General features: G+C 51.5%; 10 protein-coding genes across 10 annotated transcripts; 6 read left to right on the forward strand and 4 right to left on the reverse strand.

The window, feature by feature from the left end:
• Window positions 1-1560: 1560 nt before the first annotated feature.
• POX_e06917 (uncharacterized protein) lies at window positions 1561-2560 on the forward strand (the record flags this gene model as incomplete). The annotated part of the gene is made up of 5 exons (XM_050115730.1): window positions 1561-1687; window positions 1757-1922; window positions 2002-2099; window positions 2177-2351; window positions 2416-2560. 5 exons carry the CDS (start codon window positions 1561-1563, stop codon window positions 2558-2560), a joined length of 711 nt encoding a protein of 236 aa, XP_049968190.1.
• A 1954-nt stretch (window positions 2561-4514) lies between these two features.
• POX_e06918 (uncharacterized protein) lies at window positions 4515-4727 on the reverse strand (the record flags this gene model as incomplete). The annotated part of the gene is made up of 1 exon (XM_050115731.1): window positions 4515-4727. The coding sequence occupies one exon, from the start codon at window positions 4725-4727 to the stop codon at window positions 4515-4517; it is 213 nt and encodes a 70-aa protein (XP_049968191.1).
• Window positions 4728-7298: 2571 nt separating this feature from the next.
• POX_e06919 (PHO85 cyclin-2) lies at window positions 7299-8624 on the forward strand (the record flags this gene model as incomplete). The annotated part of the gene is made up of 2 exons (XM_050115732.1): window positions 7299-7966; window positions 8027-8624. 2 exons carry the CDS (start codon window positions 7299-7301, stop codon window positions 8622-8624), a joined length of 1266 nt encoding a protein of 421 aa, XP_049968192.1.
• Window positions 8625-10589: 1965 nt separating this feature from the next.
• On the reverse strand, window positions 10590-11755 carry POX_e06920 (uncharacterized protein; the record flags this gene model as incomplete). The annotated part of the gene is made up of 2 exons (XM_050115733.1): window positions 10590-10910; window positions 11033-11755. 2 exons carry the CDS (start codon window positions 11753-11755, stop codon window positions 10590-10592), a joined length of 1044 nt encoding a protein of 347 aa, XP_049968193.1.
• Window positions 11756-12979: 1224 nt separating this feature from the next.
• Window positions 12980-13992, forward strand: POX_e06921 (uncharacterized protein; the record flags this gene model as incomplete). The annotated part of the gene is made up of 2 exons (XM_050115734.1): window positions 12980-13051; window positions 13381-13992. The coding sequence occupies 2 exons, from the start codon at window positions 12980-12982 to the stop codon at window positions 13990-13992; spliced, it is 684 nt and encodes a 227-aa protein (XP_049968194.1).
• Window positions 13993-14815: 823 nt separating this feature from the next.
• POX_e06922 (Cytoplasmic tRNA 2-thiolation protein 1) lies at window positions 14816-16069 on the forward strand (the record flags this gene model as incomplete). Its single annotated transcript, XM_050115735.1, has 1 exon — window positions 14816-16069. One exon carries the CDS (start codon window positions 14816-14818, stop codon window positions 16067-16069), a length of 1254 nt encoding a protein of 417 aa, XP_049968195.1.
• A 904-nt stretch (window positions 16070-16973) lies between these two features.
• POX_e06923 (uncharacterized protein) lies at window positions 16974-24178 on the reverse strand (the record flags this gene model as incomplete). Its single annotated transcript, XM_050115736.1, has 8 exons — window positions 16974-17380; window positions 18163-18238; window positions 18323-18751; window positions 18842-20406; window positions 20914-21096; window positions 21275-21599; window positions 21655-21896; window positions 23980-24178. The coding sequence occupies 8 exons, from the start codon at window positions 24176-24178 to the stop codon at window positions 16974-16976; spliced, it is 3426 nt and encodes a 1141-aa protein (XP_049968196.1).
• Window positions 22106-22601, forward strand: POX_e06924 (uncharacterized protein; the record flags this gene model as incomplete). The annotated part of the gene is made up of 2 exons (XM_050115737.1): window positions 22106-22448; window positions 22513-22601. 2 exons carry the CDS (start codon window positions 22106-22108, stop codon window positions 22599-22601), a joined length of 432 nt encoding a protein of 143 aa, XP_049968197.1.
• A 515-nt stretch (window positions 24179-24693) lies between the features above and the next one.
• On the reverse strand, window positions 24694-25349 carry POX_e06925 (uncharacterized protein; the record flags this gene model as incomplete). The annotated part of the gene is made up of 2 exons (XM_050115738.1): window positions 24694-25198; window positions 25279-25349. The coding sequence occupies 2 exons, from the start codon at window positions 25347-25349 to the stop codon at window positions 24694-24696; spliced, it is 576 nt and encodes a 191-aa protein (XP_049968198.1).
• Window positions 25350-25811: 462 nt separating this feature from the next.
• Window positions 25812-26955, forward strand: POX_e06926 (NifU-like protein; the record flags this gene model as incomplete). The annotated part of the gene is made up of 3 exons (XM_050115739.1): window positions 25812-26102; window positions 26175-26711; window positions 26812-26955. 3 exons carry the CDS (start codon window positions 25812-25814, stop codon window positions 26953-26955), a joined length of 972 nt encoding a protein of 323 aa, XP_049968199.1.
• Between the last annotated feature and the right edge of the window lie 610 nt (window positions 26956-27565).

Below are 27565 nucleotides of genomic sequence, written 5' to 3' on the forward strand. Positions count from 1 at the left end.
GGAAAACGGTACAGTACATCATTACAACGATTGGCAGTGAAGCCTGGAAGAGACCAAGATGGGTAGTGCAGCCCTCGAGCAGTAGCCCTGCTCATTTGCCACTTGTGAGGATCATGCCCTTCTCACGAAAGGAGGAGGACTGAGCAATTGTGCCGTATCACATTTGCACGGACCCTGAGATGATCCATTCTGCCCGTTCCTGGATTGTAACTTTGTCAGAAACCCACCTGGCTTCTCTTGATACGGTATCTTTGGTTACGGTAATTCAAAGGGTCTATGTAGATACCGTGACCCGTATCGTGGATCAAGTCCCCGTGTCATTTTTGAGGGTTTGATCCTCACGATGACCATGACATACAATCTCACTGGTGCAGCTGATTCAACATCCCTATGAATGTAGCTGTTCTTCTCCGAGAATCGTCCCCTCTCCTGTCCGCGGGTGAGACCGTTCTGAGGACCAGGAGGCTTCCCGTGGAAACCCGCAAGGCTCGGAATCCCTTGGGTTGTGTCGAGTCATGCGTCAGCCCGGTCCCATGTTGTCAGATTCAACCTTTCTATGAAATCGATATTTGGTCTTGGTCGTCATGGAATAGCCGGTGATGTTTTGCTGTATGTCGTTACCTCGTGCGTCCTCTTCAATCAATCTCAATATACTCAGAGGTGGAATTGAGATGATATCGTGGTGATGAAATACATAACAGACACAGAGGCAAAAACCATATCTCCAAGACGATAGTACCTCCTACTTAGCTCTCCGACATTCATGTACATAGCAGGTGACTTTCTCAGGACATAGGAGGACCGGACTTCGGTTTCGACATTGATTCCAAGAGGCTTCTTTCTGCTCATGATTGAAATCTGGAATTCCAAGTATGAGGCTTCTAGACCTCTCACTGATGTAAAGGCATAGTCAACAGTTGCCTATGGAACTTCCTATTCGCACTGGGGTAAGTTACTAGCATCTCGTTCATAGTGAACCTGCAAATGATCTCTCGAATAATATGCGCGCGACTTGGGGAAAAAAAAGGCTCAAGTGTGAAGACTCAGAGGAGGGACTCTTGGCTCTGGGTCGAGACTCGTCAGGTGTATCTGGTAACTCTTCAAGTTCAAAAGTCGACAAGGGCTCCCGGGGCATCAAGCTTTGAATGTAGTATCTGACCATAACGGGGCGTGATGCTTCGAATATTCATACTGATGCTTCCAGGTTCTAGGGCTATGTAAGGTACCTAGCTACTAAGTTGATACTGGCAATCGGCATAAATAGTGCATTCAGTGTTTGTACACTGATGCTGCTGTTCTATGGGCATCTTTTCTGTTCTTAGCAAACAACTCAGACGCGGTTTCGTGTCCTGAGTAGAAGCATCTCATGGGCACTTCCTAATCGGGGAGTGAGAGTGAACACGCAATCACTATCATCTTCTAGCACACAAACACTATCATCTTCTCAAATGTAAACAAGTTCTTCTTCTATCCATAACTCTTCATGATCAGCTTCTTCCATCCATGAGGAACTTCTTTTCTGAAAGAGCAGATCCATCACCACAGATACTTAAGCCCACGATGAATCCTCCTGGGGTCATGCCTCAGCATGAAGCCTCTCTTGCTGACCTCTTAACCGCCGAGGACTTTGATAAAACCGAGGTTCTCTTGTCGAGCAGCCCGTACCCTGTGTCGGGATATGCTCACGGTGTGTTGGAAGACATGCTACCTTGCCACGTGTGACAACCTCCAGCATACTGAATATCACCATATCCAGGACCGATCCCGAATAACAACCCAGGATGGCTGCCACAAAGCATCATCGAACGCAGTCAGGGTGGAGATATCAGGCCTCAGATCTTGGCTCGCGACATCGAGGCGGGCATGGTCTCTAACCCGCCTGCAAACCCTATGGTCGCGATGAACCGCACAAATGGACTCGTGTACGTCCTCGGTAATTCATCTGTCACAAAGTGAATCTGGGATAAACAACGCCATGCTAATCGGGAGTCCCCCATATAGGTGTGACGTTGAGGTTGCTCCAGGTATCATGTGCGGGTACACATACAACACCCAAGCCACGCTTCGCAAGCATCTTCGAAACGAGCATCCCGGGGCCAGTACGTGAAAGACGCGCTTCCCTCACTTTCCATCTTCTGAGAAGAACCTGCGGTTTGACAGTCATTCTTTCTTTTAGCGATCAATCTCAAAACACAGAGTCGTAGCCCCATGGATGCCCGCCTGGGTAGGAACGCGTTGAAACTTTGGGTGTTGACTGGGGGCTGGCGTCGAGCGCGCTATCAGCATGAGCCAGGTGCCGGGTCCGATAACTCGTTGATCCGCGAGTACTGCAATGCCCTCGAGAGAATTGCGTATGTCTCATCGAGTCGAGAATACCGGGGGAAACATTCACTGATCAACAATCTTCCATTCCAGGCGAGAGGACCCCGAATTTGCCAGCCGATGGGGCACGATGTTCCATCGACCAGCCTGTGCCGCTTCCGAAGACCACGAAGACTCGGGGGCTGTCGTTGGGTCCGGTTTGGATATTCTGTACGGCCCTTCTCCCTCCCGCTCGTGAAATTCACGAGCGAACTCCCTGCCTTGACATGATTTGCAGAAGAATAACGAAAAAATGACTTGCATGTGTCACGATCTTCACGTCTGGCTGTTTTGTTTTTTTTGTCATTTGGAGAGCTTTCGCTTTTCGCCGGCCTGGGTTTGTTTTGGGACTCATCGTTCAGATTGAAGTGAGTTGTCATGTGGTTGGACTTGACTTGGCCTTCAAATGGATTTCACTCCTCCCTTTGTTGTGAGGTACTCTGGTTTCAGTTTTTGTCACTTTCATCGCGGGCGTTATCTCATGTTGATCGTTTTTTTTTCCAGATGAAGGAGGTGGTAGAAAGCGGTCTGAACGTTGAGCTCATGAGTCCCCCGGCCTTGATCACATTTTTATCTTGTTTCATTTCTGGGTCAACGACAGGAACTTCAATTACTATCACTGGCCCAGGGATAGGCTCCAATGCAACTCTTTTTTTCTTATAGATAATCCCGGAAAGCTGCCATCCCATTCCGAACTCAAACTTACATGCCATACACAGGAGAAGGGGGAAAATGAGAGTTTCATCCCTATCGAGGTAGAATCAATTTCCTACCTTGACGTGCGGCCTATTAGAAAAATTCATTTGGTCAAATGAAATCAGTTCAAACGCGAGAGATTCGCCGAGACTCCATCTTGCCATGGCTTAACCTAGTCGTGCATCAAAATGTAGTTTCCTCTTGAAGTGTTCGGCTACTGAGAACAGTCTACATTGATCAATTAAAGGTTAAACATTAGTCGCACATCTTTCCAATTGAGAATCCACTACATTTCAAAAAAAAGACCCCCAAATCAGCCAGGAGTCCTGGGCTCAAACAGTACTATGCTTACTTCCAAGTTTTGCTCTTCATAGCGTCTGGCAGGGAAACCTTTTGAGGGATTGAGTTCCATGCCTCATCCACAGATATCAGACCCTACCGAATCCATTGCCGGCTCAAGCAGACTTTTTGCCGCGTTAATGGCAAAAGAGGCTTGCCATCAATGCCCGCAAAGAATTGATTCAGCCGAGTGGGCTCGTCATCGCATCCGCATCCACACAACAATCCCTGCCTCGAACTTTGGGGAAATCCCCGCTGAAGAACGATAGTAAAGTCCTCATCAAGTTGTTCGTCTGCAACTGTGAGATAAAAGTCACAAATTACCAACGGATAGCCAAAGGTCTCAAGGGCTGCGTCGCCTGAATTGCAGGATGCAGCTCATAAGTTATTAAAGCTTGAGTTGCTCGCCAACTCCTCTATACAGAAACCGCGTGTCCCAGGGATTGCTTGATATAGCTTAGCGCTCCTATCCCTTGTCCAATCAGATTTGATATCCACATTTCATGCAGCGCCATGCGTCCAAAAACCCACTTGTTACCCGATCCTCCGCCAATGAACTTGCGTCACAGTGTCCACCCACTAAGTTGGAGACGAAAGAAAAGAAAGTTGTGGAGTTCGTCAATGCTCTGCGAGACACAATTTACGAGCTCATCCAACACACTCATCTTCTGCAGCCTGGCTTTGCCCTTGCAGTCAAATTGACATGATTTTTTCTACGCCCAGAACGATGGGAATATGAAAGCTACTTATTCCATAGGACGAGAGTCCCTTGGACCGGTGGAAATGCTCTTCTTGCTAGAAGCTAATTTATACATCGAGTCTGTAAGACTTGAGTTTGAATGGAGTATAATTGCTACTTGTACGACCGCCTGGTCCCAAAATTGCCTAAGAATTGAGGGCGCCAACACTCGTTCCAGGATACTTCTTTTCAGTTTTTTTTTTTTTAATGAATTGGTCCGACGAGATTTGGTCATGTCGAATAGGCCATCGTGTGAGGCCGTCAGACTATTGCTGACGACATTGAAATGTGAGCGAACGGCTCGTTGAATGAGGCCCTGAGGCTATCATACCAAAAGCTGCGCTGGAACCAACAGGGAAAGCTGAAACGGTCGCAAGTTTCATCCTGTTCTTGTCCAGCGCCCGCAGAGAATTGTGGTAGGCGGTACACTCCATGGGCGTAGAAGCGGTTGTAAGAGTGACTTGTGCAGTCGGTAGTTGCTGATTATAACTCCTGTGAGCCCATCTCCATCACCACTCCCGCTCGTGGCACTTGAGTCTGCTGTTCTGTGGTCCAGGGCCTTGGGATCAGCTTCCTCAGACGGCGTCGGCATTGTGCTCGGTGGGCGCCAATTTGGTCCCAGCCTCCTCCGGGACCTGATCACCAACTGGACGTCATTCATCCGTTCCGACTGACCGGATCACGAAACCAAAAAAAAAAAGGGTTCGACCAAGAAAAATGGCCCCTCATCCGGGCGGAAGCGGCTACAGGCGCCGAGACGATCTTATTTTAGACTCCTCACACTTCCCCCTCGGCGCTTGGATTATTATTTTGGGAGCTCGATGTACTGGAGCAACAGAGGATGATGTGAACGTTGAAGATCCATTTGACTGAAAAATCTCCATTGGTTCCCTTGTGCGACAGGACAGAGATACTATTTGAAACGTAATACAGAAAAAGGGGGGCAAAGAAATAGGAAAATGGGGGGACAAAAAGACAAGGTTTGGCCAGGTTCGACACGCGATCGAGAAATGCGGGCCGCGGCTGCAATATTGAACGAGTTGCATGAATCTAGGGATAGTGGGAGGGCCAGAGAGAGAGAGAGAGCGAGAGAGGGAGCGGAGAAATCAAAACGACTTGACTTGGGAGAGTGGAATTCAATATGAATCCCAGTCATCCCCGTCTTCAATCCATGATGAATTATAGTATGCCTGGAATGAACCCTCCAGGCCCGGCGACGCGGGGGGAGATCAGGTTGGTCTTTGGTTTAGCTTTCCTGGTCGTTCACATGGCTGGGCCAGGCGACATCCCCCGGACGGGCGTGATGGCTGGTCAAGGGGTTCGCAGAGCGAATCGCTCCTCGTAGGATCTCAGGTACTGCAGACGCGACGCTACATACGGCGGTGCACCGTGGCTGGTGGCGTGTTTTTTTTTTTATTGCAAAGAATGCATTTCGAATCACTAGTTGTAGTGGTGGAGACACATGACCATGACGAGAGGGTTCTGGCGCCCACCGGAGACTGGGTAGGCCCCCGGATCGTGACCTGACCACCTCGACGATCCGGTCATGAAATGCATGACAGCGTGGTGAAAAAAGCTCGCCCAGCACAAAGTCGTCGTGGCACATTCATCGCACCAAGGCCAGGATAGATTGGACACTGCGTCCACGCTAGCCAAGCATGTGGGCTGGGTTATTGCCCACTTGGAGACGACATTCCAACACGCGCCCAACGCCCAGTCGACAAATCAGGACCCTCCGAACCCTGCCCAACCTGGAGTCCCTGACAGCCGACTCCTCCGCTCGTCTCAGATTTCGCGCGCGTCCCCCCAGTGCACCGCTGGATGAGAGGGAAGCTCATCTCGATTGGGGACACTTGGGCCAAAAGGGAATGACCCGACAAAAATCACGAATAAATCAAAAATGGATCAGACTCGGTTCGAGTATCTCAGATCCAACTATGCAGGTTCGTGCTGGCTGTTCCGCGACCGATTCAGCGCCCCCTTCGTAGTCCATGGCCCTATCCCTCTCCATCCACTTCCCCCCTCGAGATGTTCCCAAGCCTCTCTCGCGCGCGGTCGCCCTCCCATACAATCTGTTCCCTGTCCTGTCAACCTTGCAGCAGTGGTCCGACGGTCAACGAGTAATCGCGCCCTTCTCCAGCCGCCCGGCGCATAGCATACCAGCATTCGATGCTTCACTGGTTTATATCTAGTTTGAGAATTTCCCTCCCCCCTCAGTTGGACCACTTGGATTCTTCACGGGACTCACCCACATGCTCCAACCTTGTCACCTTCCTCGCGCTCTCTGGTTGCTGTGAATTTGAAAAGATTGGCACTCGCCGGACCCTTTAAACTCTCTCATTCTTAATTCCGCTCCTTCATAAGAATTGCCCAGTTCCCACCCTCCTTCAGATCATTTCCCCCGGTCGCTCCTTGTCGCTCTCTGTCCCTCGTCGTGACAGGTACCTGACTTGACCCAAAAGGGTGCACGATTCTCCCAGTCGACAGAACGCATCTCACGCTCCACCTTCCACTTTCCACAAGACCCAAATCTGAAAACCTCCGCTCAATAATCGACGCAGTACTCATAGACATTGTGTGCACTATTGCCCCAAGTTCACCAGACTGTCTCTCGGATCAAATTCTCCGCGTCGGCAGGTCTCAGGCGCTCTGCACTCCTCTCCAGTTAGGGCTATCGGGCACCGATAAGAAGGGTTGACACGACAACCTCAGCTATCCTTACCGCACATTCCTTCAACCGTCGGGTACTACTTGACGACACCATCCTGCTGGTCAGGACATTCCAATCTCATTGACATTACTCGGGTGTACTGGATCAACGGTCATTTCTGTATTCTTCATCGTTGACAACCGACTGATCCCCTCCTTCACACCGTTCCTTCATCTTGGTTTCTTTGTGTCTTTGCCTTGTCTTTATCCCTTCATCGTCGACTCTATACTTCCAGCTCCCTCCGGGACAAAGCATAGAAGGATCTCGACCACAACGCCATTGTCTTCCCCTCTGTCAACACAAGGCATCATCGACGACTGCATTGACCCTTTTAGTCGTCTGGCTCAACCAAGCGCACGCCCCCCTCCGGGACCAAATTATACATAATCCCGTTGAGAACCTTGAACGTGCTCTCACTGCTTCTTACCACTCACCAATATCACCACATTCATCATGAGTCTACACAGCACCATGCCCACCCCGTTGGCCTTCAACAAGGCCGCCCTGGATGAATTCGTCACGCATCGCGTCTCTCGCGAGATGGTGACCTACCTCGCCCAGCAAGCATCTCAGGTCATCCGATGCGAGGCGCATGTGACCAACACCCTCGGTCAACATGGTCAACCCACGCCGCCGTCGACTCCTCCCATGGAAGCAAACGACTCCTTACCCCCACTGCCGTCGATTGAGGCATTCATCGCATCCCTCGTCGCTCGTTCGCAAGTCCAGGTGCCGACCTTGATGAGTTCTTTGGTGTATCTGGGCCGCCTACGAGCTCGTCTGCCTCCGGTGGCCAAGGGCATGCGCTGCACCGTCCACCGAATCTTCCTGGCTTCCCTCATCCTCGCATCCAAGAACCTCAACGACTCCAGTCCCAAGAACAAGCACTGGGCCCGGTACACGGCCGTCAAGGGGTTCGACGGCTTCGGCTTCTCCCTCCCCGAGGTAAACCTCATGGAGCGTCAATTGCTCTTCCTCTTGGATTGGGAGACGCGAGTCACCGAGCAAGATCTTTTCACCTTCTTGGAGCCGTTCCTGGCACCCATTCGCCACCGTCTCGAGCAGGAGTATGAACTGGAGAGAAAAGCCGAAGAGGAGCTTCAATGGCGCCAACAGCAACGGTACGCCGGGGTTCCCCATTCTCGCCATTCTGGATGCCATAGAACTAATTCTTTGCACAGCCGACGCATGGTGAACCCTGCCGAGCTGCTGGTGGGCCGTGTGCGACGACACAAGATGGAGGCGCGTGCGGACACTCGGCGCCATGGTGAAGCCATGGGCCTTCGTCGACTGCCCACTCATCTTTCCTGTCCGTCCATGCACAGCAGTCAGAGTTCGCCACAATCGGTCGCGGATCTTGAACGGTACATTCCTTACCACCGACAGCGCTTGTCTCCCCAGCGGTCGGGTCGATCCATCTCACCCCCCTCAATTCGCGACGTACCCGGACTCTCGCACGCCGAAACTTTGAACTCGATCTGCTCTCGGTCTTCCAGCACCGCCCCCAGCTCCCGCGGTACACCCACCAGTGTCAGCACGTGCTCCTCGCACGGCAACGACGATCTGATGATGGTGGGAGATGTCTACCGCAGCCCGTCTGTGTCATCCCTGGCCTACAGTTTTGTCCACGTCGACTCCAAGCCTTACTTACCCACTCGTCAGCCCAGCAAGAAGATGAAAGTCTCGAGCCATGGCCATGGTGGTGGATTTGTCGCACGCTTCCTCGCCTCTGCCACAGGGTCCTATATGGGCAGCCGCATCGGGCGACCCCATGCGTGATTTGAGCTGGCTCTCGATCCGCGCGCTACAATTACCTGTGCCATCTAACTCTAATCTCCTTTTTCTTTATTATCCTTATTTACTTGGGTCCCTGTGATATTCTGAGCTTCTTGTGATCATTGCCACCCTGGCCCTTTTCTTTTTTTTGATTTCCTTTTGTCCATTCAACATATACCTCCTCTCGTCCTCTTTCTTTGACAACCAAAAAGAGCTTTCCTACTGTCTCTCCTCCGCGATGCTCTCCAGTCTACTCGACATAGAGCCGTCCAATCTTTGACCATCACTCGGTGCTTTTTCTTCTGGGTCTGGTGGTTTTTTTTCTTTCTCTAGTCTCTGCATTTTCCTTCTACAGTCTCACTTTCCTTGACTTGCATTTTCTTTTCCCACGTCTCACTGTGCATTTGACAGGTATTGGTGTTTTTTTATGTGTATTGGCATTTTCTTCTTGGTCTACGGGTTCGGAAACTGGTTTATGCAGGGGAGGGAGTATGGTCTCAAGTCCTATGCCTGACTTGATTGCATCCAAGGCTACCGGCGCACGTTTGCTTTCCATATCTGGGATTCCATAGATGTGAGCCTTTTTTTTTCTTTTTCTGGCCGATGTACTTATTCTCTTCACGATGCACTTCTTCCTGTGTGCATCTGTTCGATCATGGTTACTTTTTTCAATTTCCAAATCTTCGCCACCGTCCATCGTATCCCCACTCCAGTAATAGTCCCCTACCTTTCTGAACCTCGACAAATATCAAATCACAATTCCCCTCTGAGCATCCGACCGCCAGAACCTCGCCAAGTAGTCTTTCTCCATGATCCCCTTTCCCCCTCGGAAAAATATGAGACACAAGTAGATAATTCCCCAACTATTGCCTTCCCCCCATCGCCCCTTGCATGAAATGCCCTGTAAAGCGGCCCGCTACATCGAACCCCGGGAACACCAACCTCAACACCGGCCCCCGAGTCCCCCGTCCCTACAGAAGAACACGGGCTCATTCCGTAAGACAATGCAGATCATTAAAATGAATTGTAGATCCTTGGTGCAAGAGCCAGATGAAACCATTTTGCACCGACACTACATCCTGCCAAATATCATTCTTTGCTTTTCATTATGCGTAGAGGACGGGAATCCTGCTATCGCTTGAGAAATCTAGTCTGCCTCTCTCCCCTGAAAAAAGAATCCTTCACTCTGTAGATTGCTGAGCATAAGGGCGATAGTGAGAAGATGGGGGGGTGGGGGTGGGGAACTGAGGTATACAGCATCTAGTAGTATACTAGATGCTTGCTATGTAGGAGTGTTATGTATTACTTCTTTCCTTTTTGATTTTTATCGTCTTTTCTTTTTCTTTTCTTTTTTTTTTTGGAATGATGATGGGAATGAAGTTTGAACTCTCTCAAATTTGCTAGCGCGAGTGGCTGGTCCATCGGTAGACCAGACTCCATCGAGTCTATACTCGAACTGATCCGGTGTCCACACAGGTTCCCGGGTGTTAGGCCAAAAGGTGGGCGACTAATCCTCTTGTGATTGGCCAGTTGAGTGCTGGGTCTCGCAGATCTCCCGTCGTGGGCGCGCCGCGGTGGAGTTGAGAAATTCAGTCTGTCGATTGGTGGGTTGCTTAAGTAAGTGGTATTACTAGTAATACTAGTCTAGTACTACTACTAATACTTACGGTACTACGTAGGAGGAGTAGTAGTAATACTTGGGGCAGATGCGTACATTTCAGTCTCTTTTTTCCTGTTATTTTCCAAGTAAATCTGTTGATTGGATTAATCCGATACTTTAACGATGAGCCTGGTAGAGTATGTATTCTGACTAGATCGCAAGAGTCCCCTATCTTCAGTAAACAAATCGAGATTGACTATTCAATGAGCCAGTAGGATCAAGTCCGCTTACGCTTAGCCTGTCCCTGTGCTTTGGCCGGGAGAACCCACACGAGATTCAGGTCAGACAAATAAGACAGACTCTTCAGTCTAGTTCCATCGACCGCTGAACAAGGTCTGGGCATTGGTCACAAGAGCCTGCTGAAGAGTCTCCGGACCGAACTCTCGCTCGAGATTCTCGTCCAGTCTCGCGGCCAGTGACTTGGCCAATGGATCTGGCGTGTAAGGGTAATCCGTTCCGTAGAGTAATCTGGACGAGTCCATGTGGCGCAGAAGACCGTGAATTTGGTCGGGAAACGGAACACCGGCGAGATCTGCGTAGCAGTGAGTCTGCAGCCAATCTTTGATGATTTCGACGGTCAAGGGTCCATCGACATTGGAGATCAGATGGGAGAACTCGGCAATGCGGGCCTGGTTTTATTTTGAATGATGCACAGATGTAGTGGTCAGCAGAAATCTTCTTTGCAGAAAGCAACAAAAACGTGTGCAAGTGCACCCAAACAGAAACATCAGCAGGGTGATGCGAGTCTTACCACGACCGGAGGCAGAGTTGCACCGCAGTGAGCAATGATAAATTTGATCCCTGGACACTTGGTTCTGATCTCCGACGTCAAGATACTTGTCAATGCTCGCGTGCTATCGAACATGAACTCTAGCATTGGATTAGGCACTCCAGCCAGTGGCTCAATCTCTTCAACCGGACCTATCTCGCGTCGAAGATGACAACTGGTCGGGTGAAGAAACACAATGGCGTCCTTTTGACTCAGCTTCTCAAAGACCCGTCGGAATTTCAGATCTCCGGGATACACTCCGTGAGAGTTTGTCAGGATCTGAAACCCGACAGCCCCCAGCTCATCCAGCGCACGATCAATCTCCGCAAGTGAGCCTTCTACATCCGGCAAAGGAAGCGACGCGAAGAAGGAGAATTTGCCCGAATACTGCGAGCAGACATCGGCCATGTGATCGTTCATGTATCTTGTGACCAAACGAGCCTGTTCATCGTCTCCGGGAAATAGATGAGTTCCGGGAGAGGACATGCTGAGAATAGACCGCGTGATGCCGAGATCCTTCATCAGGGCAAGATGGCTTTCTGGATCCCAGGGGGGAATCGCGGGCATTCCGTCTGGGTGACCTCTACCCGCGAAACTATTTCTCCTGCAGATGGCTCGATAGGCGGGGGGCACACAGTGCGTATGCACATCGATGCGCTGCATGTTCACCGTCGGAGATGGATGAGCTTCGAGTGGTAATGGCATGTTTCTTGTTGGAATTTGAGCAATTTTGAGGAGGGACAGACACGCTAGAGAGTGTGCTGTGTGATGTTGAGGAGGAAGAAATCAAGGGCCTCGGACAACAAGGACGACGTCGAATGTGAAATAAGCGCACTTCCTGGAAGGCGACGCGATGGCAGAAATTTGGCGGAGACTCTGACCTCAGATGCGTGTGCCGGGGACCGAGCGGGGGTGACAATGTTTGTGCAGGAACGTTGCATGCAGCTTGTAAATTGGACACTTCAAATCAGATAGGCAAGCATTTTGCTCATCAATGTACGAACTTATGACGGACAAGGAACGCTCTAAAGATGAGAGATAGAAGGAGAAGATAGAGAGAGAGGAAGAGCTCTCTCTTATAGCTACTAATCAGTGTGCTATCGCAAGTTGTATTGAAAGTGTGATTAGTTTCAGTATCAAATTCTACCAAATTTTGCATTAACTTCAAAGACGGTAGCAGTACCTTAGTGACTGTACACGTAAGGTGACTTCAATGTGAGATGGTACTCAAGTAAGTATAATGTCACTTTCCTATCAGACGAATCTCACTTCTCTCTCACCTCAGTCTGAAGAATAGAATCGAAGTGAGAGTTAGATGAGTCAAAAGTGAGCTTGGAGTCAAGCAATGACAAACATCCTTTACAATCAGTCAAGTCTCGCTTCCATCTGTTTGACTTGGTAACTTTGTAAAGCTCCTTGGATTACAATGGTATTTATTTGGGAGATATTTCAGCATCTTTCACATCGCCGCGTTCCAAGCATCATGGAAGAATGGGCTACCATATCTTCCCATTAAACTTTGCCTCCGAGGCAAAAATAATGCAATCATATGAGGCAGCCTGGATCATGTTTTGATTTCTTCTTCTCTCATCATCCATGCGACTCGACTTTTCAGGGATTTTTTCTAAAAGAGTAACACATACTGACGCACAAAGCTTTTCCAACTTCCACATTCAGACGTGGCTTCCATTTTCGGGCGAGACCCGGCAATAAATCTCTCAAAGTTCCCTCCCCTCGCTCAGTGCTCTACTTTCTCTGTTTCCACCCCACTCTATTAAACACAACTCTCTGTTCCTCTTTGCAGTCACCTAATTTTCAACCAGGTACGTTCTCTTCCATCAAACGGGGCCTCTTGTACTTGATACTAGAACTGACTTTTGGGTTGAGCAACAGGCTTTCTGTCGACAAAGAATGTCCGAAAATCACACCATGGCCACCACTACTGAAGACCTTCCATCCTCAGAGATGGTCACCGAGGAAGAACTTCGACTCACACTCAAGGTGTGAACGACCGTGGCGAAAGCTACGGGGAGTCTTTTGCGCTCTCACTTCGATGGGCTGGCGACGACACAAATGCGAAAGGCGACGTGGAGAGTTCTCAAGGGATTCTGAGAGCATTCGGGTTAAGCCCAGCACAAGAGCTTGTTATTCCGCAAAACAAGCGCCTTCAAGGGCAGACTGGCAGCGCAATTCTTGATACTTTTAGGGCTGCAAACTCTTCCCCCCAAAAGACGATCCTCTTCATCCACTATGCCGGACACGGTATTGTGAGTGATGGTGGGCTTTGTGCTGTTTCCCACTAAAAACCAAGCGATCCATCGAATATTCAGCAATACATCGACATCGCTACCGGGGGCCGGGATCCAGCTTCTGGCTACATGCGCACAGATGTTGTGTTCGTTCTCGACTGCTGTTACGCGCATCTTGCTGCGCGAGATGTGGCTCGCAGTACTCGCAAAGTTGAGATAATCGCTGCGAGCGATGACAATACGCCATTTGCCTTGGGACCACCCGCCAGCAGCGTTTCTCGCAAGCTACGCTGCGAGATCGAGCGCCGTAAGCGAGATTGCCATGAATGCATGATTCTGGCAGACGCAATGGCGACAATTCGAAATGAGAGCACTGTGGTCAAGCCAAGTCACCAGGTCAAACTGGGTGTCTCTGTCCGCCTGAATTTCCCTGGCAGGGCTGAGGTAAATCCGTCCAATCTCCTGCCTCGGGTCCACACTCTTGTTAGTATCCATATTGCAGGATTAGTTGACGACAAGGAAGTCCAGGACCTGGTCTCGTGGTTGGAAAGCATGCCTGGCATGTACAGAATTTCCGTGGACGCTGTCTATCCTGCGCATTCGAGAATTCTCATCCTTCGCATGGGATACGTGGTGTACGCAAATCTGGCCCGACTCCCTGGTGTTAAGTTCATTGCGGATCTGATCGACTAAAGCCGCGCCAGATATGCCCGCCAACAACAGGCAGTGACTCAATCATGGATAGGAGACAACAACCGATCGCAGCGGCCGAGAGAATCCTCAACAAAAGAGAATGATCGACCATTGCACTCGAGGCAATTCTTCCCATTGTGCCCAAAGAACAAAGAGTTCTAAAGATGCTGATTTCTGTGCACCAGACCACAGAACGATTATCAAACCAGGCTGACTGCGCCAACGCTCTGTCTTGGTTTTCTTTGGTTTCAGTATAAGTGGTTCTTGTTTTTTTTTTTTTTTTTTTTTTTCTTCAATTCTTCTAGTGGCACTGATCTTGCCTCTTTGCCTGTTTTTGCCTTTCTTTGACTGCCATTGCATGAATCTTAAAGAGACAAAGCGAATTGAATTCTTATGCACTCTCTACCTCAGGTACTCTACGAATGAATTGCTCTTGGTCTTCGAACCAGGCTCTTTTTTAGTCCAATGTTCGAGGCTTTTGCTCATTAGAGCCCAAGTATACGATGGTAATTTCAAGTCTCAATGTGCCAGGAAAAAAGAAGAAGAAAGACATTGTCTCCCTACTAGAGACTATACTGATGTACTGTGCTTGGCGTCGATTCATCGAAGGTGAAGTACGTTGACTTGAGTCCCCATTTGCGACTCCGACGCCGCAATTCCGCACGTGCCCGGACCCACTGCGGGGAATGAAATTCTTCCGTTTTTTTTCGCCCCTCATCAGAGAAAGAGAGAGCATGTGGATGCCTCGAGTGTGGATGACCCAGCACTGAGTGCGATCTTTCTTTTTTGCCTTGTTTTCTTCCATCTATCGACTGCGCACGATATGCCTCCCACCGCCTGTTTCAACTGCAAGGAGGCGCGAGCGGTCATCATTCGCCCGAAGAACAGACATAAGCTCTGTCGAGCCTGTTTCCTCCAAGTGTTCGAGACCGAAGTCCACGAGACCATCGTCGGAACAAATCTGTTCTATCCGGGCGAGCGCGTCGCCATCGGTGCCAGTGGCGGCAAGGATAGCACTGTACTGGCGGCAGTATTGAAAACCCTCAACGAGCGATACAACTATGGCCTCGACCTCTGCCTGCTCTCCATTGACGAAGGTATTCGCGGATACCGGGACGACAGCCTGGAAACCGTCAAGCGAAATGCGGTCCAGTACGAGATGCCGCTGGAGATCCTCGGGTACGGCGAGCTTTATGGGTGGACGATGGATCAAGTGGTGGCACAAATCGGCAAGAAGGGCAACTGCACCTACTGCGGCGTGTTTCGTCGACAGGCGCTCGATCGAGGTGCCGCCAAATTGGGCATCCAGCATGTGGTGACCGGGCACAATGCAGATGATGTCGCCGAGACAGTCATGATGAATCTTCTGCGCGCGGATCTACCACGCTTGTCGCGCGGCACCAGTATTGTCACTGCCTCCGGCGCGTCGGATATCAAGCGCAGCAAGCCGCTCAAGTATGCGTATGAGAAGGAGATTGTGCTCTACGCTCACCACCGCCAACTTGACTATTTCTCGACGGAATGTATCTATTCTCCCGAAGCCTTCCGTGGGAGCGCAAGAACTCTGATCAAGGATCTGGAAAAGATTCGACCGAGTTCCATTCTGGATATCGTCAAAAGTGGCGAGGATATGGCTGCACTGGTCCCATCGGACGTTCCCCAGAACGCGAAACGGTGCTCGTCGACCGCTGCCACGGTGGTGGCAGACGAGGACGAGGTCGGTGGATGCGGCAGTCAGAATGGACGTACCAGCGGTGGGGAAATGGCAGCCATGGAGAAAGAGTTGGCCGAAAATGAGTCCGCCGAGTCCCGTGAGACGGAGATTCGTCTGCCAAAGGCTCAGTCGACATCGACCCCAGGCTACCAAGGCAAGGGTGTCAAGAAGCAGACCTTGGGTCACTGTGAGCGCTGCGGGTATATTTCCAGCCAGCGCATTTGCAAAGCGTGCACCCTCTTGGATGGATTGAATCGAAACCGACCCAAAACTGCAATCGAAGTCAGTGTCAGCGCCGACGACGAAGAGGCCAGCTCGACATTGATGAGGCAAATGGAACGTGCCCAGCTCACCAACAGCTGAGTGGTTTTGCTGCCTTGCACTCACTCTACGATTATATGGTCTCAATATGAGGGATGGAAGAAAAAAAGAAAGTCTCAACGCCATTCCCTGGAGCTGGATGACCCACGATCCTTCGCAGGGCTTCTTATTCTTTCAATTCCTTTTTCTGGCCAAAAGAAGAATACCTAGCATCAACTCCATTCCCGCTTCGCTCCGGCGCCACCCTCGCGTTCCCTCTCGCGGCGATCACGAGCTTTCCGTGGTCTCGGTGGGAAGCGCTTCAGTTGACGAGGTTCTCAAAGTGGTACCAGGGATTTCGATCGTGGTCTTTGGTGCTGAGCCATTGCCGCGTTATATCAAACGGCAGTGTATGACGAGTCGATCTTCTCGAGGCACGAAGCTTGCTCGTCTCGCACCGTCTTGCAGGGCACCCGAGATACACCATCATCACTGCTCTACCGAGTTCACCTGCAAAGAAAAGAATGAATGAAAGAAAGGGTGAACCCCTAATATTCGAACATAGCTCTTGATGAAATTTTTGAATCTCCCTCCGTAGGGTACAGTAGTTCCAAGCCAACAAAAAACAATGCTCCTTGAACTTTATAAAAATACACACACGAGGCCATTCCATGCCGTTCCCAACCCAAAGTGGAAATGGAAGCCCCCAGGACCACGAGCCCTGCCCTTTCATCATTCTCATGATCAGGGAGTGCTCCCTCCTGTCATATCCGGCCACTTAGAACCCCTTCATATACCACACACACACACACGCAACACGCAGCAGGCGGACGAATCGTCAAAATCGACCACCTCCGTTCCAAGAAACACCAAAGATAATTGAGTTTTCCCCGTCCGTCCATAAATCCCCCTGGTCCCTCGACCTCCAAGAGAGAATAAGAAACCACCAAAACTCAGATCCCCCGCATCACTCCTTCTGCTCCTTCTCCACCGCCGCCGGATCATGCAGTTCAGGCAAATCGAACCCGACCCTTCGCGCCGTCAATCGAATACGCTCCTCCTCCTCCAAATTCATGCCGGGGTTATACCGCTCCAACAACTCCACATACATCCGTTGGGCCCGGGCATATTGCGCAAATTGCTCCGCCTCCTGAATACGAAGAGCCTGCTCTTCAGCCGTGGATGGGAGCGAAAAGGGCGCAGGCGGTGTTGTAGAGGCGACGGTGGAGATATGTGAAGGGGTGGGCGCCGAGGGCGTAGAGGGAGCTTGTCCCTCGGCGCGGAACACGGCGCGCAGGCGGCGGTGGAGCGGTGATGGGGCGGAGGCCCTGGAGCGAGGGAGTTCGCGCAGGAGGGCGCGGTATACGGCTCGCGCTTGATGAGATAGTTGTTGGGTCATGGTTTTGTGTCTTTTTTCTTGTTTTTAGGGGGAGGTGTGAGAGAAGAGCGTTGTTGCTTTGCGTCTGGTGCTCGTTGGATTTGCGTTTCCAGTGATTGGCAATCGCAGTCCGGGCTTATCGGGGATTCACGTGATCGTCATCTTGTGCAGCCTTTGGTCTTTTTTGAGGCCGTGACGAGTTGAACATGAATGGAATAGTTGGGGCTATTTCAATGGGACTGATGAGGGCCAAGCTGGTCCCCCTAAGACACAAAAGCTGATTGTCTGAATGTTTCCAGGTTCAAATCTGGCCTCCTAGTTTGTGGTGGCGCTTCGAACTGGGAGATGCTATGCTACTCGACTAAGGTTGATCATCCACCAGTCGGTCTTGAGTCTGGTCAACATTCACTCTAAACTAATCCATTTTCGGAGGAGTCCATCATCCGAGTTGCCCACCAAAGCAGGACATACACGGTACAACAAGAGAGAATCACATTAAAGTTTTTATATCAACGCCTTGTATCCAAGTGCCATATATGTCATATCTCCATGCACGTGCTGAAACACGTTGCGAAAAAAAAATGCAAGGAGTCACATAAAAATAATAAGAACGCGAGACAAATGGGAGCCAGTGCTGGGGTCATGGGAGCATGGCGACGTGAGAACAAAGGGGGTATGGAGAATAACGTGCTAAGATGGATCGAGAGAACTGGATTCGGATGCAAGAGGGGACGAGAGAAGGGTGTGGTTTTCGATCTTATTTTTCTTCTTTACGCACGCAGCCAGGCAAACTTCTTGCGGCTAACTTCTCCGCCAGACGCCGGCTCTAAGTGCAAGCTGCGTGCATAGAGGTCCTGTGAAAAGTCTCGTTAGATTTCAAAGAGACCAGCAAGAATGACGGAGCCAAATTGTGTGGTTGGGCAATATGCGACACATACCTCCTCATCACCGGATAATTTACAGTCGAGGATCAGCCGCTCAATGTCGTCGTACCTCTGGGCCTGGGGATGCGGACACTTCTGGCTGCGCTGGATGCCAATGACTACTTCCCCCATCACTTCAAACTTCTTCCAGTTGATTCGGGATTTGTTTTCACCTATAAAAGTCTTGTTGCCCTCTTCTGCAGACACCAGGTCGCGACGATGCAGAGGGAGGAAAGGGATTCGCTCGGAAAACGAATTGTCCCACGCAAGCCGATAGGCGGAGTGACTGCGCGAGGTACTCATGAGGATCACCAGTCGCATAAACTCCTTTTGACAGGCTACGGGAATCAACTCCCTCGTTTGGGTCAGGCGATGGACCGGCGTGCCATTGATGGCCGCAATGACGGCACCAAGAGCATTATAATTATTTTGACGACGAAGTTTCTGTTCCGACGCGCGGAGAAAAGGGGTTAGCCATTAGAAAAGTCTCTCGGGAGGGGCGAGTCTATTCCAGAAAAAAGGCAAGTGACCTACCACGGCAATGCTCATGAACTTCTCCAGGCACCGGGCTCGATGCTTGGGTTTGTCGCGGAGGAGAATCATGCTCGCCACAAAATAAGCCACGTGATTAAACTGCTTGACCATGCGGTTGACATTTTGCAGACTCTTGATCTTGTCCTTGTCCACGCCAGAGATGCTGACATGGCGCACAAGATCCCGAGGCCGGAACGAATTGTACATGATCCAATCCATCCGAGTCAATTCTCGGGCGAATTCCTCATCGGAGGTGTCCATGAAGTATCGCCATTGAATCTTGCTCAACGAAGTGCGGCCGGTCAACTCGAGCCGGAGAGCTTCCTTTTGAGCAGCTTCGATGGTGAGGAGAGTAAATGATTGACTCATGGTAGTCGAAGGTTTGTCGTTATTTGAGGAGATGGAAAGTGTGCCGGAGAAGCGCGAGGTCGAGTCATGCGGGCCCTCGCTCAGATCCATCGCATGCATGGTGCTGTAGATGGGGTCTTCTTCCACGTCATTTCCTTCCTCGTCCTCAAAGGTTTCGGTCGTGAAGGGGAGCGGAGAACTCCGGCCAGAGTTATCAAAAAAGGTCTCCGTGGGCGCGGTCTCAGAGACATCGCCGTCGCTGAACGCCCAACCGAGGTCGTCGTCCTCGGCATTGGAGTCGAGACAGGATCCAATCTCTTTGGCCGCGAACATGTAGAAATGACTTTTCTCCAGAGTGGCCACGAAGTCACTGATGCGCTTTTTGGTTTTGGGATGCGCAAAATCGCCTGGGTATTCAGATGCCCAGGAAGCAATGACATTCAACAGACGCTGCTGGTCTGCCATACGGGCGAGCTGATCGACATTGCTTGATTCGTTCTTGTCGAATCGCCCGATCAACGCGTTGAGCAGAGTGGCCGGAGCGGCAAATTTGCGATAGAGACAGAGGAAAATGGCACTGAATTTCGAATCTTGCTTTGACATGGGGAGTGCCACCAATCGATCGACAAGGTCATCAAACGTGACTCCCATCTCTGCACTCGAATTGCTCTCGCTGGAGGGCTTCGGGCGCAGGCTGGCGTTGGGGCTGGCGGGCGGCGCCCCGCCGTCCATCTCGTCCTCCATATTCAAAAAACTGCTGAAGGCGTCTGAGCCCCCGCTATGTCGCCAAGCGGGCTGCAGTCGCCGGTGGATGTGGTCACGGGTCGGGGAAATATCTCCCTGGGCAGACGGTCGGCGGGGGTTCAGCCGCGCGCCGGTTGGCGGAGTTTGCGGTCGGACTGGGTGGGAATTACTCCTGGCATTTCGAGGTAGCCCGGGAGCATGCTGTTGCGCCAGATCGGACGGGTGGATCTTGTCGGTGGGCAGACGCTGTGCGCCGTTGCCATCGACTGTTCGATCCGAAGCCGATGTAGCTGCGCCGCCAGCGGCTGCAGAAAGCACGGTAGTGGGAGTCTCTGAGTTTGCGCGCGAATGACGGTGATCGGCCGAGAGAGGAGCAGGCTGAAATGATTTGGTGGTGGTCCTCAGCGGGGGAGGGGGAGGTGAACTTTGCGCTGGCGGAGGGTGAGGGAGACGTGAGGTCTGCTCCGGGGTGACTAAATCTGGAAGATTGCACAAAAGGCCACACGGTCAGTCGTCACCGGCGACAGGATGCCACGCGGAACAAGAGAAAATAAAAAAAAAATCACAATCTTGGTCTCTTCTGGGGTTGTGCTCGTATGATCTGAGTCCTCCTCGGAGACGCTGTCCACCGGCAGACTTGACCGGGGGTCCCTGGCAGAAGTCACTCGGTCGTCACGAGTGGACTGGCGGACGGGACGAGGGTGCAGTAGCGAATGCCAGTCCCGCGACCCACTTGGTCCGCCCAGCAAAGAAGAGAGAGAAGAGGGAATAAAAAAGAGGAAAATAAAACAGAAAAAAAAAGAACAGGGTCAAAGCGAAGCCCGTGGACCAATTCGCTGGAGTCCAACCGTGACTGGACAAACGAAAATAAAATGGGGCCGGGAGAGAGGAAATGGGTTGAAAATAGAGCTTCAGGAAGGATAAGATCCATGGTAGCGGAACCAACATGGCGCTGGGTTGTCCCAGTCGGGAAAACTCACCTGCTCGGTTACTGATAATGGATCGCAAGACCAGAGCAATGCACATTTGCTGAGAGCGTGGCGAGCTGGGAGAGGTCCGATAAATCTTGTGTCGCTCATGAATGGGACCTTGCTCGCCCTCGTCGGAGTCGGGAAGCTGGTCACATTTGCAGGCGACCAACACACAGGGTACGGTGGTATCATCTAGAGCGTCTTCAGAAGCATCCGTAAGGAGGAATCAATCAGTCATTGGGCCAGAGGGAGAAATGGGCACAGGGATCGCAATCTGACAAGGCTGCCAAACAGGGACGAGTCGCAGAGCAACGGTCCGTGGCGAAATCGACCATGTCAACTCTTCTTTCGTTGGAAGAATCATTCATACCTGCAAGCTCAATGGTTCTCTCTAGCTTCTCGGGATGGGTCGCATCGTGTAAGAGCAGCACACCGTCGATCCTGGGGGCGGTTGAACGTTTGGTCGATCCGGGCCATACAATGTTCAAGTCCTGGTCAAAGGTGACGCGCTTGAGGTCAATCTCCAGCAAGCGCACGATATAAACCAATCCATCCAGGGACATCTTCTTCTTAGTCGTGAGCGGCGACGGGGCACCTTTCAAGTCCAATGCAGACTTGATAAAGCTCGTCTTGCCAGCATCGTCCTCTCCAACAATGGCGATTGTTACCTCGGGCAGAGTAGGTTTGGAGGGTTCCTGTGTTTTGCCATGCCATTAGCCATCCCTGTGCCTTGTCATTGCGCCGCATCACCGCCAGGGCCACGGTCAGGTGAATCGTAGACAGTACCTCCTCGTTGCGATCTAGAGATGGCACGGTGTTTGGCGTGTCCTGCCCCGCTCTCGAGCATCCCTCGTCCTCTTCGAGCAACGCGTGTCCAATCTTGGTTGCAGATTTCGGTCTCCGTCCCGCCTCGAGTCGATGGAGTTCACCCTCTGGCGCGGAGGGGTCCGACTTCCCATTCCAGGGCGCTGAAACATCCCCGCCGGCATTGCCTGTGCTCTATCGCTGGATGCCCGGACCCGCGAACGTGCTGCGCGCTCATCGTCACTCAAGGCTGAGGAGGGGGGTGGGATTGGACGGTGTTCGGTTATTGCGTGTGCTTCAAGGGCTCGTGCCGTGTATCCATTGTCGGGACTTGGGAGATGAAGGGATTGGTGATCTTTTCAGGTTCGGAGAGGCCCCCAAAGGACGATTCGGCTGAATGGAAGCGCAGCTCGTCTCGCGGCTCAACAACCCAGATGGTCGTCGAACTGAGGTAGATCTGCGATGCAGGTGCGATTGCCTGAGGCGATTGCAGCGGTTCTTCGTGGTCTCAGATTCGGCTGGGAAGCAGACAAAGCAGCGGGACGGCGCTGAATATCCGGAGGAGTTGGCGGCTGCAGTTCAAACCGTGGAACCAGTCAAGGCAGAGGGCAGAGGCGGACCACACTTGCAGGTCGAGTGGTCTCCTACTGAGGTGGCAGCAAGTGGTACAGCCGAGAAGAGCGTCCCGGCTCACAGAGGGTGGAACGATGATATTAAGAAGAGTCAAGGTGATAGTAATCGTCAGTCAAATCATCATCGGTCATCACTGAATCAGTCCATCTGCATTGTTATGTGACAGAACAGGCGGTCCCACTTGGGACGCATCAGAGGCTACAACAGGAGCAAAGACTCTCTCGATTCAGTTCACGCCCGAGGATCCACCCCGAGAGTGAATTTCCTTTTCTTTTCTGGCGATGGTCCAAGATGAGTCCGTCCCTCTCCAGACGACGCTGGATTTGCACCAAAAGCGCGTCCACTTGGTATACGCACCACAGCCGCATCTTTCTTTGGAGCTGCAGGGCCAAACGCCAAAGCGCCTGGTCCTGATCTCATCGCTACCACAGCAGAATGTACATAGTCTTATTGCTACTACTTTCTACTAGGAGTGTTCAATCACTTCAGTGTACCATCTTTGAGAATTCGAGAAATCAGGAGGGACAGTTTGTCAGCGCATTCGAGGCCCGGGACTTCTGAATCTCTCGGCCATTTGAAGACTCATCAGATCTTCCGCCATTTGTGGAGCGCCTGCCAGTATTGCCCCCCTGCAAAATGTCCAAGCTTGCTGGAGCTGAACAGGCCAGCAATCAACCACGTCTGTGGATCCGATAGAGTAGCCAGCAGTAGTCCCACACCACACCATGTGACAGAGCTCAGAAGCTCCTCGAGACGGAAGACAAACTGTTGGACCTGTAAGGGCCTGTACTCAGTGTACGGGACGGTGTTACTCACGGTCTTACACACACACACACACACACACACATACACACAGGCGACAGTAGGCTGCCATCCCTTTGACTCTGACCTTTCACCCTTTGGGTATTTGTCCCACACCCAGGAGTCATGGAGTTGCGCCTGGACAGAGAGTCCGGCCGTGGCGTCGCCACAGTCAAGTTTCTCCGGCTTGTTGTGTGCTCTTGAATCCTCAATCGCAAGAGTTCACATACTCATAGTGCCATGAGTCTTGACTTGCGATCGAAAATCTCGCTTGAGCAAGGTTTCTGGTCAGGGACGGTCAGGCGCTGGCTCCCCATTGAGCATAACATACCACCACACGGCACACAAGCCCTCATCCTGATCGCAGCGGACTAGAGGGGTCCCCCACTAGACCTTAGCAGCGTTGTAACGAGAATAGACTGTGTTTCTCTCGGTCGGTCGCGGCCCAATTGGACCACGGAGAGAAGCCTGCATTGTGGGATTGGGTGATGAGGTCGACCCTCGTGTACCCAATCATTGCCGATTCTTTATGCCACTCAGCTAGGTCACTTCGCGTTACCAGTGCGGCTTCAGCTAGGGCGTTGGAACTTGGATCCCCTTCATCAACTGCAGCCTATCGCGTTTCAACTTGAGCTCATTGCCGATCGGGGAGAAAAAGCACGCAAGGTCTACCCGTTTGTCACAAGAAATGTCGACAAGCCAGCACATTAGCCGGGGGGGGGGGGGGGTGGACGAGCTTGAGCTTCGGGACATCTTGAGACCAGTCTCGGGACGGCAGTCATGGGTCTTCTGTTGGGGCCAACCGCAAGGGAACGAAAACAGACTAGATGCGCTTACGACAGCCGCCAACCAGGTGAGCCGCATCATTGTCTGTCTGCTTTGTGGCCCGCAAAAGGGCTGTCACGACGTCGATTTGTCCGACTGGTCTGCTTTTGGCGCCCGTGCGCCGGAGGAAGATGCAGGGAGTGACGGAGGTAGCTAACCATTTAGGGCCTCGGCTTCCGATTTGGTGGTGGCTGGGACGTTGGTCAAGCATAAGAACGAGAGGCTGGTGGTCAGTGGACCGGGACCATAGAGCCGCTTTCACGTGAGTAAATGTATTGAATGCGAGCTCAGTCACCACCGTGATATTCGTTCAAATTGCTTGATGTTGTCGAGGTCGGAGACGGGCAGGCGTTCCAAAAAAAATCCCCCCATGGTCGACTCTTCAGTAAAGTCTCGATTCGTTCAAACCATCCTGATCGGAGCTGCTGTCGACTTTGAACACACCACTCACTACAGTCTGGTCCTCTAGGGAGGTCGCGTAGCTCCAACGATCACGGTAATCCTTCTCACCTTGTTCACACCGGGTTTTGGCTTCTTTCCCACTCGGGCATCGCGCAGGTCAATGTTCTCGAGCAAGATTCGTTCAAAGAGAGATTTCAAGCGAGCATCTTCGTTACTGTACAGGTAGAAACAACCATGGAGGAGAAATGACACCAAAACGGAGATTTCGATTCAATGCCAGACGAAACAGTTATTTGACACCGGTGACATTGACAGCGAATAATTTCAGGATTGTTGCTCCTGGTTGACCAAGGCCAAGAACTCCATAAAGGCGACTGCTTTGGGTCCAGTCTCCGTTCCTGCTTCACAATCCTGTCGGAGCTTGCGCACTTTGCCCAATCCCCGGTTAAATCCTTTCTCTGCTGTCCAGGTACCCCTACTGCGCCGTGAAGGACCGCGGCCTCCTCTTCCATGTGGCCGTCCCCTCGTCGGAGGAGTATACCACTCCTGCCACTCCTCTTCTTCCGTCGCATGGTAGATTTCGTACAATTGGCTTCGAAGATCGGGGTATCGTGATAAGAGGGCTTGGAGCTCGGTCGAGGAGGCGAGATTCGCGGCGTGACTCTCGCTCGTCTTAGTACCAGAAGTCTCTGCGGTGGATTTGTTGTCCTCAGTTGCACCAAAGATAGCGGCACCAGGTGGTGTGTTGGATGTGGTCGGCTCGTCGTTTGTAGAGGCAGGTTTAGGAGCACAGTATATTTTATGAGATTGGGTGCAGACGAGAGAACAGCTAGAGATAGACTCGTTAGAATAGCCTGATACTCAAATACGAGGAGCTGTTTGGGAACTGCAAATCAGTAGGTCGCGTACCTCATGAGAGAACATATCGGACAACGATATTTAGACGGTTCTGTCGAGCACACCTCGCAGACACCGGGCATCTTGTTAATTCAGATGGAAATACGAATGACACTCCGGTTTGAGAACGCCTTTCACATTGGGCATGCTGTTCCTCAACTCTCTGCAGCCGTGATTTCTGAGAGGCCAATCTTGCTCTAAAGCTGGGTCAATGGGCAAATCTAGACGATGCGGCTAGTAAAGTGCATGTGCTGCCTCAGGCTGGCACCTGACGATCCTGCTCAATTCGGTATCAGCAAAAAGATCTGCCTGAGACTTTCATTTGTCCACCCCGGAGGTTCAGGCATCCCAGGATGAATAATGATGGCGACCTCTGCACCCGACACCGTCCCCGGACATGTAATTTGTCATCAACAATGGTCCCGATCATGTGACTGCGAAATTGCGTCAGAGTCGGTGGGAGTTTATCGCCGCAATAATTCCTTTCTGAGCATAAACAATTAACATTTCTTGCAAATTTAGAATCATCCCAATCAAGCCACACAATGTCTGCTCGACTGACATCAACGAAACTTCTCCGACAAGCTTTGAGCAGTACTCGGCGCACCCTCCTCGGCGCCGAGGTCTGCTCACGAAATGCCGGCGCCGCGACATTCGGCGCATACCGAAACGTTTCTAGCGCTGCCCGCCTGCCGACCCTGACAGCATCGGAAACTCGCCGTCGGCCTACTGTACGGCCATATCAGCAGCCTGTGATTCAAAATGGAGCCAACGGCATGTCACCGACGAGCAAGCGCACCATTTTCATTCAAACAGAGAACACACCCAACCCTGATGTAAGTTTGATCGGAGAATGTGTCTGAAGAATGAGAATCAGATCAAGACGACTCACTACTATCACTCCACAGGCTTTGAAGTTCATCCCCAACCATCGCGTCCTTCCTGAAGACTTTCCGACTACTTTTCTCGAGTATCTCTCCCCGCGCTCCACACTCTCTCCGCCCCATCCCTCCCCACTCGCTGCCAAGCTGCTCGATGTTGAGGGGGTGACTTCGGTCTTCTACGGTCCCGATTTCATCACCGTCACCAAGTCCAGTGATGCGCAGTGGGCGCACATCAAGCCCGAAATATTCAGCTTAATTACGCAAGCCGTGACCGCTGGTGAGACAATCGTCACCACCGTGGAGTCTGTCAATGCGGATGGTACACAGGACAGCGCAAGCGACTCTTTGTCTTACAACGAGGATGATGACGAGGTCGTCAGCATGATCAAGGAACTTCTGGAGACTCGCATTCGACCAGCGATTCAGGAAGACGGAGGAGATATTGAGCTGAGAGGCTTCGAGGACGGAATCGTGTTGCTCAAGTTGCGAGGTGCATGCCGCACCTGCGATTCAAGTACTGTGACCTTGAAGAACGGTATCGAGTCGATGCTGATGCACTACGTAAGTCTCTTGTCCCTGACCTCTGTCTGCATTTGCTTCTCAACCTCGTGTCTTCTGGCATTCCCGATTCCCGCGTTCTGACAATTGTGTGACTCTCTAGATTGAAGAAGTGAAGGGTGTGGAGCAAGTGATGGATCCCGAGGAGGAGATTTCCATGCACGAATTTGCCAAGTTCGAGGAGAAGCTGCGTCAGCAGAAAGGCGCTGGTGCCACCGCCAGCAGTCCCATCGACACTGCACCATAGAGGTCGTTCTCGATGAAGGCATCTAGACAGGTGGATACATGGTGGCTCTCAATGTGGCCTCCTCGCGGGGCCAAAAGTCTGTATATTATGAGTCTGGCAGCAGCACCAATGGCAAATTTTCAGTACTAACGCGCTATACGTATGAACAATCATGGTTGAGGTCCATGCCGCTCTCTATTCATGTCATACATATGCCGGCGGTCTCGACATGTATTGACCTTGTCATCGCAAATTCAACAAGCAACCCCGCTGTACTTGAATGGATAATGACCTTCCATGGGCCTCGGATGCGCACGATGGTCTTTCTGATACCAAGCTCACACATCACATGTGCTACGGTCATTGCGAGAGAGAGAAAAAGGGGGGGTGTCTCTGTCTAAAATTTGATGGTGTCGCATCCGTCGAGCGGGTCACGCCTCAGGCGTCTCAGGGCTCTCCTATTGGAAGCTAGATAGGATGTGTTTCAAAAATTTGTCTTCAATTTCATCACCATGTAGGCTTCGAGGCCAGAATGGCTTAGCCTAGTGTGGAGCTTGATCTTCGAGCAGTGCGACTGTGATAAACCCGACTACGGTGGTGGGACCTGGTACTACATCCTAGATCCATTGCG

Source organism: Penicillium oxalicum, chromosome V (assembly GCF_001723175.1).
Source record: "Penicillium oxalicum strain HP7-1 chromosome V, whole genome shotgun sequence".
Taxonomy (NCBI): domain Eukaryota; kingdom Fungi; phylum Ascomycota; class Eurotiomycetes; order Eurotiales; family Aspergillaceae; genus Penicillium; species Penicillium oxalicum.